Source organism: Sparus aurata, chromosome 6 (assembly GCF_900880675.1).
Source record: "Sparus aurata chromosome 6, fSpaAur1.1, whole genome shotgun sequence".
Classification (NCBI taxonomy): Eukaryota; Metazoa; Chordata; class Actinopteri; order Spariformes; family Sparidae; genus Sparus; species Sparus aurata.
This window is the reverse complement of record NC_044192.1, coordinates 37,566,419-37,580,279: the sequence shown is the minus strand read 5'-3', so window position 1 is coordinate 37,580,279 and position 13,861 is coordinate 37,566,419. Positions and strand designations below refer to the sequence as shown.

At 44.6% G+C, this 13,861-nt stretch overlaps 1 protein-coding gene across 1 annotated transcript in view; it reads left to right on the top strand.

Moving 5' to 3' along the window:
* Positions 1 to 13,861, top strand: part of aldh1l1 (aldehyde dehydrogenase 1 family, member L1) — a 66,154-nt gene that overhangs the window by 21,560 nt on the left and 30,733 nt on the right. The window contains exons 2-7 of the mRNA XM_030419652.1: positions 6,525 to 6,561; positions 7,337 to 7,475; positions 8,075 to 8,309; positions 8,390 to 8,555; positions 12,576 to 12,677; positions 12,962 to 13,051. Coding sequence (XP_030275512.1) covers positions 7,349 to 7,475; positions 8,075 to 8,309; positions 8,390 to 8,555; positions 12,576 to 12,677; positions 12,962 to 13,051 — 720 coding nt within the window. The 5' untranslated portion in view covers positions 6,525 to 6,561; positions 7,337 to 7,348. The remainder of the gene's footprint in view (positions 1 to 6,524; positions 6,562 to 7,336; positions 7,476 to 8,074; positions 8,310 to 8,389; positions 8,556 to 12,575; positions 12,678 to 12,961; positions 13,052 to 13,861) is intronic.

Below are 13,861 nucleotides of genomic sequence, written 5' to 3'. Positions count from 1 at the left end.
GATGTACGACCACTTTCTGCCCCATGAACAGATGTAGGCTATATTGAAAATCAATGTGTGTGTTTTAAAAACTTTCAATACAATGTAGATGCATTCTAAGAATATGTACTGTCCCTGATATATAGAGGAAGGTGGGACATGTCTATGCATCATGCATGTTTAATCACATCTAGAGGACATAAGCTTTTAGAAAATGCTTTCCCTTATATTAATAACGACCAAGGTGTTGACATACAAAAAGTTTTGACACATATTGATTCTTCAATGTAACTCTTCTCATGGGACTGAAACAGGTAGTGCACCCCAAATGTTTCAATTCATGTTCAGCAGGGCCAGACCTTTCAAAAACTGTTGTTTTCAGTGTTGCTGGTTGTGAATTTTGGTGAAAGTAACTTAAAAGTAATGCAATAGTAGTGTCATGCCTTACAATTCAAATACAGTAATATTATAGTGTAATAAAGTTACTGAAATGACAGTAACAAGTAATAAATAATGCATTACGTGTTTGGAGTAACTTGTCCAACACTGTCAAAATGTGTCACCTATCTGTAAGAAATCTGGGCTTGTCATCTCATCTTACTTTATTAGAAATAAGTCATGAGAAGTGGAGAAAAGGGAACATTCCCCTTTCACACTTAAAGCTCTGACAGATGTCAGTGCCTGGTGTGACATTACAGAGACAAACTGAACAGTCAGTTTCTGACTCGGGCACTTTAGCTCTGGTGTTAACCAGTGTGAGTGATTCCTCTGCTGACAGCCTGTCAACAGCAGGAGAGATGCTGTGTGCTGCACAGAGCGCTGTTCGCTTATTCATCAAAGTTATTAATATTGAACATGTCATCAGTCCAAACTGCATCAAATTCAACCTTCTCCTCAGCCATCCTTCTATTGCTACCAGGCTGCATGTGTGACGATACACACACAGGCCACAGACTGCATACACAGTCAGGCACTAACTTAACGAGGTCACTAGTGATGGTAACGGCAGTTCCTTTTATTGTACTGAATCTCTAGAATCTGTTCATTAAAATGATTCGTTCAAAAGATTCATTCACCGAATCGTTCAAGTGCTCTCCAACTCCCTGAACTGATAAGCAGCAAAACGATCCGTCATTCAGTTCATGATTCAGCCCTGAGGTTCACGGTCACTTACTGAGGGACGGTGCGTTCACAGACTATAGTACACAATCATTCGCGGGAGACGCAGTGCTGCTTTGAGTGGTATACTCAAAGCAGCACTGGTCCTCGTCTTAATTTTAAAATTATTAAAAGGTGAAAGTGTCCTCTGTGCACAGTAAAATCAATTAACATGATGCTACACGGATGTTAGCAACACAGCGCTAATTTTAGCAGTACGGTCACTGAACGTGAATCAACTCCTCTGCCCTGAGTGAGTGAGTGAGTGACACAGCGCCACTTTCGGCACAGTACGTGAACGAGAATCACGTCCTCAGCGACGCGAATCATGAGTGAGTGACAGCGCGTACGTGATTGTAAGGCGTTCCTCGTTCGGAACGACCAGTTGAGGACGTGAATAAAGTTTGCGCTGTCACTGAATCAGTGTGAACGTGAATCACGTTCACGAACGTGAGTGACGGCGCGAACATGGTTCATGAACGAGCAACGTGGGCCCGCCCTCCCATGGGCTCACCACTCGCGGGAGGGTTCAGAAGGGGCCGGTGCAGTGGGATATGGGTGGCAGTCGTGTGCGGGGGCCCCGGCGACCCAATCCCCGGATGGTGACTCTAGCCATGGGGACATGGAATGTCACCTCGCTGGGGGGGAAAGAGCCTGAGCTGGTGCGGGGGGTTGATCGGTACCGGCTAGAAATAGTCGGGCTCACCTCCACGCACAGTCTGGGCTTTGGAACCCAACTCCTTGAGAGAGGCTGGACTCTCCTCTACTCTGGAGTTGCCCGCGGTGAGAGGTGGCGAGCTGGTGTGGACTTGCTTATAGCCCCTCAGCTCAGCCGCCATGTGTTGGAGTTTTCCCCGGTGAACGAGAGGGTCGCTTCCCTACGCCTTCGGGTCAGGGATAGGACTCTCACCGTTGTCTCGGCTTATGGGCCGAACAGCGGTGCAGAGTACCCGGCCTTCTTGGAGTCCCTGGGAGGGGTACTGGAGAGTGCTCCAACCGGGGACTTCGTCGTTCTACTGGGGGACTTCAACGCCCACGTGGGCAGCGACAGTGTTACCTGGAGGGGTGTGATTGGGAGGAACGGCCTCCCCGATCTGAACCCGAGTGGTGTTTTGTTACTGGACTTCTGTGCTAGTCACAGTTTGTCCATAACAAACACCATGTTCAAGCATAAGGGTGTCCATATGTGCACGTGGCACCAGGACACCCTAGGCCGGAGGTCAATGATCGACTTTGTGGTCGTGTCATCTGACCTCCGGCCGTATGTCTCGGACACTTGGGTGAAGAGAGGGGCTGGGCTGTCAACTGATCACCACTTGGAGGTGAGTTGGATCCGCTGGCGGGGGAGGAAGCTGGACAGACCTGGCAGACCCAAACGTATTGTGAGGGTCTGCTGGGAACGCCTGGCGGAACCCTCTGCCAGGGAGATCTTTAACTCCCACCTCCGGGAGAGCTTTGACCAGATCCCGAGGGAGGCTGGGGACATTGAGTCCGAATGGACCGTGTTCTCCACTTCCATTGTTGACGCGGCTGTCCGGAGCTGTGGCCGTAAGGTCTCCGGTGCCTGTTGCGGCGGCAATCCCCAAACCCGGTGGTGGACCCCGGAAGTAAGGGTTGCTGTCAAGCTGAAGAAGGAGTCCTACCAAGCCTGGCTGGCCCGGGGGACTCCTGAGGCAGCTGACGGGCACCGGCAGGCCAAGCGTGCGGCAGCACGGGCAGTCGCAGAAGCAAAAACTCGGGTCTGGGAAGAGTTCGGGGAGGCCATGGAGGAGGACTACCAGTCGGCCTCGAAGAAATTCTGGCAAACCATCCGGCGCCTCAGGAGGGGGAAGCAGACCTCCACCAACACTGTTTACAGTGGAGGTGGGGAGCTGTTGACCTCAACTGGGGACATCGTCGGGTGGTGGAAGGAATACTTCGAGGATCTCCTCAATCCCACTGACACGCCTTCCATAGAGGAAGCAGAGGCTGGGGACTCAGAGGTTGACCCATCCATCACCCAAGCCGAAGTCACTGAGGTAGTCCGGAAGCTCCTCAGTGGCAAAGCACTGGGGGTGGATGAGATCCGCCCTGAGTACCTCAAGTCTCTGGATGTTGTGGGGCTGTCTTGGCTGACACGTCTCTGCAGCATCGCGTGGCAGTCGGGGACAGTGCCTCTGGACCCTATTTAAAAAGGGGGACCGGAGGGTGTGTTCCAACTATCAGGTGATCACACTCCTCAGCCTCCCTGGGAAAGTCTATTCCAGGGTACTGGAGAGGAGAATTTGGCCGATAGTCGAACCTTGGATCCAGGAGGAACAATGCGGTTTTCGTCCTGGCCGTGGAACACTGGACCAGCTCTATACCCTCCGCAGGGTGCTCGAGGGTTCATGGGAGTTTGCCCAACCAGTCCACATGTGTTTTGTGGGCTTGGAAAAAGCATTCGACCGTGTCCCTTGTGGCATTCTGTGGGAGGTGCTCCAGGAGTACGGGGTCAGAGGCCCTCTGTTAAGGGCAGTACGGTCCTTGTACGACCGGAGCAGGGGCTTGGTTCGCATTGCCGGCAGTAAGTCAGACCTGTTCCCAGTGCATGTTGGACTCCGGCAGGGCTGCCCTTTGTCACCGGTTCTGTTCATTATTTTTATGGACAGAATTTCTAGGCGCAGCCACGGGCCGGAGGGGATCTGGTTCGGGAGCCACTGGATCTCATCTCTGCTTTTCAAGGATGATGTCGTCTTGTTGGCTCCTTCGAGCCGGGACCTCCAGCATGTCCTGGGGCGGTTTGCCAGCCGAGTGTGAAGCGGCTGGGATGAGAATCAGCACCTCCAAATCCGAGGCCATGGTTCTCGACCGGAAAAAGGTGGCTTGCTCCCTCCAGGTTGGGGGAGAGTTCCTGCCTCAAGTGGAAGAGTTTAAGTATCTTGGGGGAAGGATGGAGCGTGAGATTGACAGGCGGATCGGTGCAGCGGCCGCAGTAATGCGGTCGTTGTATCGGTCTGTCGTGGTGAAGAGAGAGCTGAGCCGAAAGGCGAAGCTCTCGATTTACCAGTCAATCTACGTTCCTACCCTCACCTATGGCCATGAACTTTGGGTCATGACCGAAAGAATAAGATCCCGGATACAAGCGGCCGAAATGAGTTTCCTCCGCAGGGTGGCAGGGCGCTCCTTTAGAGATAGGGTGAAGAATTCTGTCACCCGGGAGGAGCTCGGAGTAGAGCCGCTGCTCCTCCACATCGAGAGGAGCCAGCTGAGGTGGCTCGGGCATCTGTTTCGGATGCCCCGGGACGCCTCCCTCGGGAGGTGTTCCTGGCATGTTCCGCCGGAGGGAAACCCCGAGGAAGACCCAGGACACGCTGGTGTGACTATGTCACTCAGTTGGCCTGGGAACGCCTTGGGATCCTCCCGGAAGAGCTGGAGGCAGTGTCCGGGGAGAGGGAAGTCTGGGTGTCCCTGCTCAGGCAGCTGCCCCCGCGACCCGGCCCCGGATAAGCTGACGAAAATGGATGGATGGATGGATGTTGTGGTTTAGCTAACGTTAGCGGTTAGCTTAAACAAAGTGTTTACGTGCAGCATTGGCATAAGTTACTCAAAAAGTCTGAACTTACATTTCATGCCACTGGAGAACGCAGACTCTCCCATTGCACACATCTGCAAATCTTTTTTGGAGACCTTGCATGACGCCAGTCTTTGATTCGGTCCTCGTCTTAACCATTGTTTGTACTTAAAATTCTCAAGCCAATGCTCGTTAAAACAGCAGTCTCCCAGCATTTTGTCATATCCTGCTGTCTCTCTTTGAAGGGGGCAGGGCGGGGTCACACACAGACTGGCAGGTCGCAGAGAGGCTCAGCGGAGCCCAGGAGAAAACATCTCCACATACGGTTTTCTTACTTTTTTATTTCTCCTTGTAATAAGCAAACTATCCAGTCTATCTCAATTTTGTGAAAGACATAGATTTAGATGATTACGATGATGATAATGATGATGAATCGACATATACATAGTCATGCTATGCGGGGTCGAGGTGAAGTCTGAACAAGTGAGTCTTGAGTCAAAGAATTGGATCCTTCCCTTAATGATGTTATAATGTCAAGCACTTTCAAGCACTTAACAGACCTTGAAAACACAACATTGAAATTTAAGCACTTTCACGGATTTCAAGCACCCGTACGAACCCTGGACTCCCCATCCAAGGTTACTAAAAATGATGATCCAGTGTTCTTTATTGCTTTAATTTTATTTATCATGTGTGCTGTCTTGAATGTAAGACGGCAGATTTTACAAATGTGGTTTGATGTAAAAATCAACAAAACTTTGATGTTGGTCCTGTGACAGGCTTATTTCCGCTGATAAATAAAACTGTTAAGAGTGTAATTGTATATGTTTGGCATGAAAGCAGACTTGGGCTTGAATGGTTTCTTGATGTATCCTGCTGAGCATACAAGCATGTAGCTGCTTGACTGGGGTTGGTATGATACCAAACTTTGAGCTGGAAGTTATGATTGAACTTAAATAAAACTAAGACCTTCAGAAGAACAAGGACATGGCAGGTTGAGAGTGGGATGCCTGAAATGTTGATCACTTGTTCTTCCTGAATTGTGTTATTCCTATGGCCCTATTAAGACTAAGCCTACAGCACACGGTTAGCGGGCTAGTGCATTAAGGGAAGGATCCAATTCTTTGACTCAAGACTCACTTGTTCAGACTTCACCTCGACCCCGCATAGCATGACTATGTATATGTCGATTCATCATCATTATCATCATCGTAATCATCTAAATCGTCATCAGCAATTAGCAACTGCTTTCTCTGTCTGTCTTTTCTATCTTTACTTATAATTGTTTTACTTCATTCTTTTCAAGTTTTAATTGACTTCAAGATGAATATTCTTTTTTTTTCTCAATTGAACAATTGTTTGACCAACTGATTAAAATTTCATAGAAATTATTGTAGGCATTGTTATCAAAGTTGCATAGGAGTAGGCCAACAGTAAATAAACAGCAGTATTTCTATAATATCACGTCTCTTTGGGTATCAAATCATTCAAGAGATGTTTTTTTTATCTGAGCTTACTTGATTATTTTTGTAAATTGTGGATGTATGTTGAACACTTCCACACACATTCCTCTCTGTTGACATTCTTAATGGTCATTGAAAAAAGTAAACTAACATGGCAGGAAACCCACACAATCAGTGTTAACTCGGATGTTTCGGTGATTAATCAGAGTTGACATTATTGTGTGGCTGGGCTTGTTCACAGACAGTGGCAGCTGATAGGCTGCCCCCTGAAGCCTCACGGCCCATCCCGTCCAATCACCCTGCTCCATTTGCATGTTATGTAACTGACGCCTGCATGTGTATCTGTGGGAGGAAATTTAAAGCAGCTGTCTCTGTCTGATCATTCTTTCTAGGCAAGAAGAGGAGTGCTGGTTCTGCAGACAGGCAGGGGTAAGGATCATACTTTAGTTTGTTCCTTCTCTTTCCTAGTTCCTTGCATGATGCATGATGCTTATAGGTGAGAGAGCAGACTGCTAATCGGTTGCATACAGATTCATGCACACAGATTATTTGTCTTTATATTAAGAGATAGTTTCTATGCAGCAGCTGTGGAGACTATTAAAACTGCAGTGCAACATTATGGCTGCAGAGGGCTGGTGGTTCGATATGATTACTCTTCCTTATGTCAGTTTGTGCTTAAACTTGATAGATAGTGTTAAGTTTTTCTATCCAAAAATACTAATGGACACATGAATAAATATTCAGCACATGGTGTTCTTTCTTCAAACTGTTTCTTGCTGAAGCCACCACACAGTTTGCTCTTTGGACTCAGTCAGTCTGTCAAAACTTGGTCACGTGAGTGACTTTTGACCTCTCAGTCTTTTCAAAACAGCAGACCACACATAGTTTATCATGAAAGACCTGCACACACAGAAAGCTAACAGACGCACACCTTTGATGATTGTGTGCTGAAGTCAATGAGTTGAATTCTCTTCCTGGTCTCTTGTAGCTTTAAGCACCCTTTTGCCAGAGAAAGCGTGAAGCACACTTGCATTTGCATTGCTTCATACTATAAAAAATATACACAGCTCAGGAAACCCTCTTGCTATATAAAATGTCACTTTTGTCCCATGTTTGACACAACCCATACAGTCTGATTCCTTGTTCCATTTACAAACTTTTTTCTGGTGGTCCTGCTGTGTGTTTCTGCCTCTCCATAACACAGAAAGCTGTGAGGATGAAAATTGCAGTGATTGGTCAGAGTCTGTTTGGCCAGGAGGTTTACAAGGAGCTGAGGAAGGACAGCCACACTATTGTCGGAGTCTTCACCATCCCTGACAAGGATGGCAAGGCTGACCCACTGGGTGAGCACTCTACTCTGACTGGGACCTCCTTACCTTTGCCAAAAAGGCATGTAGGAGCAGTTAGAATAGAATTGAATCTGTCACTGAAGTCTCAAAAAAAAAAGTCATATGTTTCTGTACAGCTGCCAGATGGAATTTGGACTCCTCACTCCACCGGTTTTTATCACTTTGGTCCCCTTAACTCCTGTAAAAGTTGCATAATCATTACTGTTTGTGTCCAAGTACCTTTGCCATTACCTGTAGTCAAACTTTATGCAAGAAAAACTTTAATAAGAAATCTTAAAAAAGCTGTAGATGTACTTTCATTACTTATACCCAAGACGCCAAACTGATTTGAAAAGACATTAATTAGTGTGTTCGCGTCACCCTTCAGACAGAGTGCTCCAGAAATGTTTTGTAGACTCCAAAACTTAAGCATAAGTTCTCCTCGTTCTATCAACATGGGAGGAGATCATGACTGGAATTAACTTTTGGGTGAACTGTTCCTTGAAGACATTTAACACTACACTGACAACAAATGTACAAATATATGTGTGTATAAAACGAAAACCTTTTTGTGCAGCACAGTTGAAGAGCATAATAATTATTTTGTCACACAGCAACTGAGGCGGAGAAGGATGGTGTTCCTGTATTCAAGTTCCCCCGCTGGCGTGTGAAGGGCAAGGCCATCCCTGAGGTGGTTGCTCAGTACAAGGCCACTGGTGCTGAGCTCAATGTTCTGCCCTTCTGCTCCCAGTTCATACCCATGGAGGTCATCGACCACCCGAAACACGGCTCCATTATCTACCACCCCTCCCTGCTGCCTCGCCACAGGGGAGCCTCTGCCATCAACTGGTGAGTGATACACATGTTTATCAGGTTGGGGTAAACATGGTGACACATGCAGTTGTTTAGCTGCTGTCTCCGACACACAGGACCCTGATCCATGGTGACAAAAAGGGCGGGTTCACTGTGTTCTGGGCTGATGATGGACTGGACACCGGACCAATCCTGCTTCAGAGGGAGTGTGATGTTGAACCCAATGACACCGTAAACACAATATACAAGAGATTCCTCTTCCCAGAGGGAGTCAAGGGCACAGTAAGTATAGTGATGGGGAAAGACATTGTGGGTGAAAACATTTGTTGAAACTCACATGTTTGATATTGATAGCATTATTCCATATTCATGATTCAAGATGTTTATTGTCATACACACAGTGGAAACATAGTTTGCACCAGGCAATGAAATTCCTAATTTGCTAGTTTCCCTTCACACCAAATAAACTTAAAAGAAAAATAGATACTTAAAAATCAGCTTTTATATATACTACTATCAACACACATTTTACAATGTATTAATAGTATAATGATATAGTGATTCTGTGATATTTGATACATAGTAAGATAATCAACTACTACAAATTACGATGTCCTTTGAACTTAAGAACATAAAAATACCCCTAAAAACAATTATGTTTTTATAGAGTTTCACAGATTTTGACATGATCTAAGATGACAAAATGTGTAAAAAGTGCATAGTCTTAGCTCAGTGCCTCTTTAACACACACACACACACACACACACACACACACACACACACACACACACACACTACAATCCCTCATGTGCTATCATTCCAGTATAAAACAGCCATAAACTGGCTAAAGACAGAAGCAGAACAATTTAAAGGTAAAATGCTTCAAGGAAGCATACAACCGTGCCTCACTAAATAATTTTTCAATCTTATACGATATTCCTCTTGTGATATGATAGATTGGCGTATCAATATTTTTTCCCACTCCTTCTGACAAGGCTCACATTGCCTGTTCACACATCTTGCACACATATAGCAACATAACGGTTTTTGTGTAGTGGTGTTTGAGGCCAAGCAAAAAAATGCAACTCTTTACGAAACAAATTAAGTGATATCAGACACCCTGTGTCATTATCATTTTAACCTATTGCAGACCTGCCAACCTTGAAGAAATTTTATGAGTACAACTCCCCACCCCCCTTGCTGCCACCAGCCCACCGCCAAGTGACCCACCAACCAGTGAGATACCTAATTCCATAATACATAATATACCCATAATAGATTTATTGTCAGAAGATCTGGACTAGTGTTTCAGTCATAAAGAAAATAGTTTACATTTAACTGTTTTAGCTAGCTGTCTACCTGTTACTTCTCACACACACACACACACACACACACACACACACACATACACACATACACACACACACACACACACATACACACACACTTCATTCAAAGGAAAACTAAACTAGCATGTAATTTATATACAGCTACATCCTTTGGCTAATCACTACCTCCTAGATTAGAATAAATTATTAATTTGTAGAGGAAGGGAGTGGATGATTGGCTGTATATGTAGTGAAACTACACAAATGTTATCTTATATCTAGGGCTGTCAGGCGATTAAAACAATTAATCTAATTAATTACAGGATTTGTAATTAATTAATCTAATTAATCGCATTTTAATCTCATATCTGCTAAAGGTACCCAAATAAAGAATTCGAATTCTAGGACATTACAAAATTGTATTGGATGACTAATCAATTGAATACACTAAGAAGAGAAGATCTGAAATCCACATTTTTATTCGTGAAGTGCGTTTCATAAATGAAATTTAAAAGAAAATGGTCAAGCACATCCCAGCAAACCAATTAGGCCAGGTGCATTATTCAGACATGCAATACAAATACACTTATATAAATAAAATTCAGAAATAAATTAAGGCTGAATCTCAAATAGACACTTAAGCAGACTCTTAATCCCGACGTGTTTAGCGTTTAAATGATAAGTCAAGCTGGAGCAGCTTCGGTGATAGGAGAATTCTTTTTTGCAAAAGCTACAAATCACCGCGTTCTTGTTGATAGTCCTGTCTTCGTTCTTTTTATAAATAAACTTGCCGTTCAAATGCCCTAGCAACGATGTGCTCGCCTCGCTCCCCTGAGTCGTGTCCAGGGTGTCTGTTGTCACCCTGCTTTGACTAGCGACGCAGGTGGGAAGTGACGAATACGTCCGGACAAGTTCCTCGGTGCTACCATCATAGAGCACCAAGGAGTGAGCTAATAAATAGGCCTAAGTACTTTGTTAAAGGAGTCATCACCCGGAAATCGCAATTTCTCTCATTAAATCATGCATATTGGTGTTGGACCTCTGTTGAAACTTGCCTGAAAAGCTGGAGTTTGAAAGTGGCTTATTTTTTTCGCTTTGGCTCTTTTTCAGGAATAGCACACAATAGTGCGCGTTCCTAAAGCACGAGATTTTGACTCTGCTCCTGTGGTGACGTTAACACAGGAGGCTACTTGCATATGCATCGGCTCACAGCCGTCCTCAGCCAGACTTTCTGAGTGAGCACGCCGAATCTGCCTATTTCTCTGTCATTTTCACGCCATACATCGTGACCGCCAGCATTAAAACTCAGGTCTTACATGTAAAACACGAGTGTGAAAAGTAAGAAGGAAAAAAAAAGAATTTACCATTCAAAGACATCCTGCCGTAAACGTGTCTCTTCCACCGTCTCTGCCTCTTCACTCTCCCGTTCGGTTTCCGACTCCGGCTCGTACATAAATGCCTGAATTCCGTAAGGTTCGTCATTTAGTGTGTGCGCCATGACAGGGGGCTGTTTATGTTTGGAGTCTGTGTGCATGCAGACTAGCCCCCCATTCCGGCTCTGTTCTTCCTGCGGCCAATCAACGCGCGCCTCATTACATATTAATACAATGCACATCCGGACCGGTTAAAACCTCGCACATAATCTCGCGTGAGAAAGTCGCAGTATGAAAAAGTGTCAGAACAAGCTCTATGTTTGATTTAAAAAAAAAAAATAATAATTCTAATAAGTTTTAAGAATTGATCCAAAGCAATCCAAGAGGGACTGGATATGTAAAAAACCAGGTGATGACTCCTTTAAAGATGTGAGTCAGACCAGGCCAACACATAGCATTCATCTAACTGCTGAAGGGGAATCAAGTAGCCTAAGTAATGATTTACTCTCAAAGCACCAACTTTAAATAGGCCTAAAGCAACTACTACAAAAGCACAAGAGTTAAGCCTGGCAGAAACACGATTATAGGCTAATGAATAATATGGGTCAGATAATTTCAGACAGGCTTTTAAAAGGGTGTCATTGCATTAAACAACTATTGTGTCAGTTGGCCCAGCCAATTGGCCTATGCTATGCATCATTAACTTGAGCTAAAATAGCTTGTCACGGCTGTACTCCCTGTTATGATGTCATGGTCAGTTTTAATGTTCATAAATTCAATTAGGATAAAACAAAAATGGCCCAACTGTAACCTAAATCATGTTCTGTAATTACTCTATTTATTTATGTTATGTTAATCAGCACCTAGCCTATCTAAAACCTTCTAGATTTCTAGACATTTCATCACATTTCTAATTGAATTGAACTCGCAGAGCATTTGGTAGTTGAACTACCAAAGTATTGATTAATACAGGATTAACTGACCTTATACTGATGGTAAGCTCTTAAATTTCAAATGAAATCATCTTGTACAGTTTTATATCTGTTTATACCATGGCTTTACATTCATGAGTCATATATTAATACTCCATTGAATTGTGTGATTGATGGCAGTGAACATTAACATTACATTTCCATTGGGTAGAATTACAGAGCAGACCTTTCAAATCAGTCTGAGCTTGTACAGCACTGACAATCAAATTGACATGAGTTACCCTCATTTAAGACACTTCTAATGGAATCCCAAATCAGAAACATTACAATGTGGTTCATGAAATAAACGGCTTCTAAAAGCAACTCTGTGTGATTTGTAGTAAATCAAACAAAACCAGTGACATGTCCTTTTAAGCAGCAAGATTAAATAAAACTTAACACAATAACAAAGAGGAATTTCTTTGAAAGGCTTGACCAATCACAACATGTAGCTAAATAAAAACAGACAAGTGGAGAAATGAGTGTATTATGTAATGGACTACTGTTCTACTGTCAACTGCCTGTGGCCATCTGCCTCCCAACACAAAAACCACTGTGATGGCAAAGTCCATAGAGATAACGCTTATGTTTGGCTTCACTGACTTTCGGAGTGCATTGTTCTGGTTCCAGGTGGAAGCCGTGAGGCTGATTGCAGAGGGGAAGGCCCCCAGGATAACCCAGCCACAGGAGGGAGCAACATATGAGTGTATTCAGAAGAAAGATAATTCCAAGGTAATATACAAGGACAACCAGATAGAGAAATTATTTCAACTCATAATCCATTTATGAAAAAATTTATAAAGCTGCTGTTAAGTGGTTTAGTTTGGTGGTTTTGTTGTATTTTAAGCTAACTTCCTGTATGTTTTACAGTAAGCATCTCCTCCCTCCTCTCTATCTCACTACATGAATGTTGAGCATTAATTGCCAGACACGGGCCTGTTCATCACTGCTTTCAGCTTTAATTGAAAATTGAATCTGAAGACATTTTTATAACAGATCCCTCTGTGTGTTGGCAGATTGACTGGAACCAGTCAGCTGAGGCACTCCACAACTGGATCAGAGGAAATGACAAAGTGCCTGGTGCGTGGGCAGACATTGATGGACAGGTAACTCATTTATCACACTCCTGGACCGAATGCTCAGTCCTAACAGAATGAACAGAAATCATGTAACTAAAACACTAAGACAACTGTGTGTGTGTGTATGTGTGTGTGTGTGTGTGCATTGACATGCCATCACCTGTGGGGCCAAAAAGGAGTTAGCCCGACAATCTCAGGGGGCCTGCTTCACTTTTGGGGCCCAAAATTCGGGTCCCACAAGTTCTTTACTTTAAATCAACTCCAGAACACCTCCAGAATGCAACAGCAAAGTTTCAGAGGGGGTTCCATATGTCAGGATTTGGGAGATTTGTGTGTGTGTGTGTGTGTGTGTGTAGGTGGGTGGGTGGGCGTGTGTGTGTGTGTGTGAGTGTGTGTGTGCGTGCGTGCGGGTGGGTGGGTGTGGGTGTGTGTATGTGTGTGTGTGTGTGTGCGTGCGTGTGTGTGTGTGTGTGACAAAAGAGGGTAGGAGAGCCAAAATGGTGGACATAGAGAGAGAGAGCAAAGATAGCCATCTTGTGTCCAGGATGTTGAACTGGAGGTAACCTTGTGAGACTTGAACAAATATTTGCAGAAAAGTGTCTGTCAACCTAACATGCCTTGATCACAGTTCAGTTTGGACAGAGCTAGACAGTGTGTGTGTTTGTTTACCCTACAATCAATTTTGTCTACTCTGATGCATTTTCCTTTTGTCAGAGTACACAAAACCCCAGCTCCTCATGAGTCACACCACCTAGGCCTGCAGGACGCGATCGCTGGTCTCCTTCACCTCACCATATAGGATAGAGGCCACCTAAATAGCTATGACGTTAGCAATTG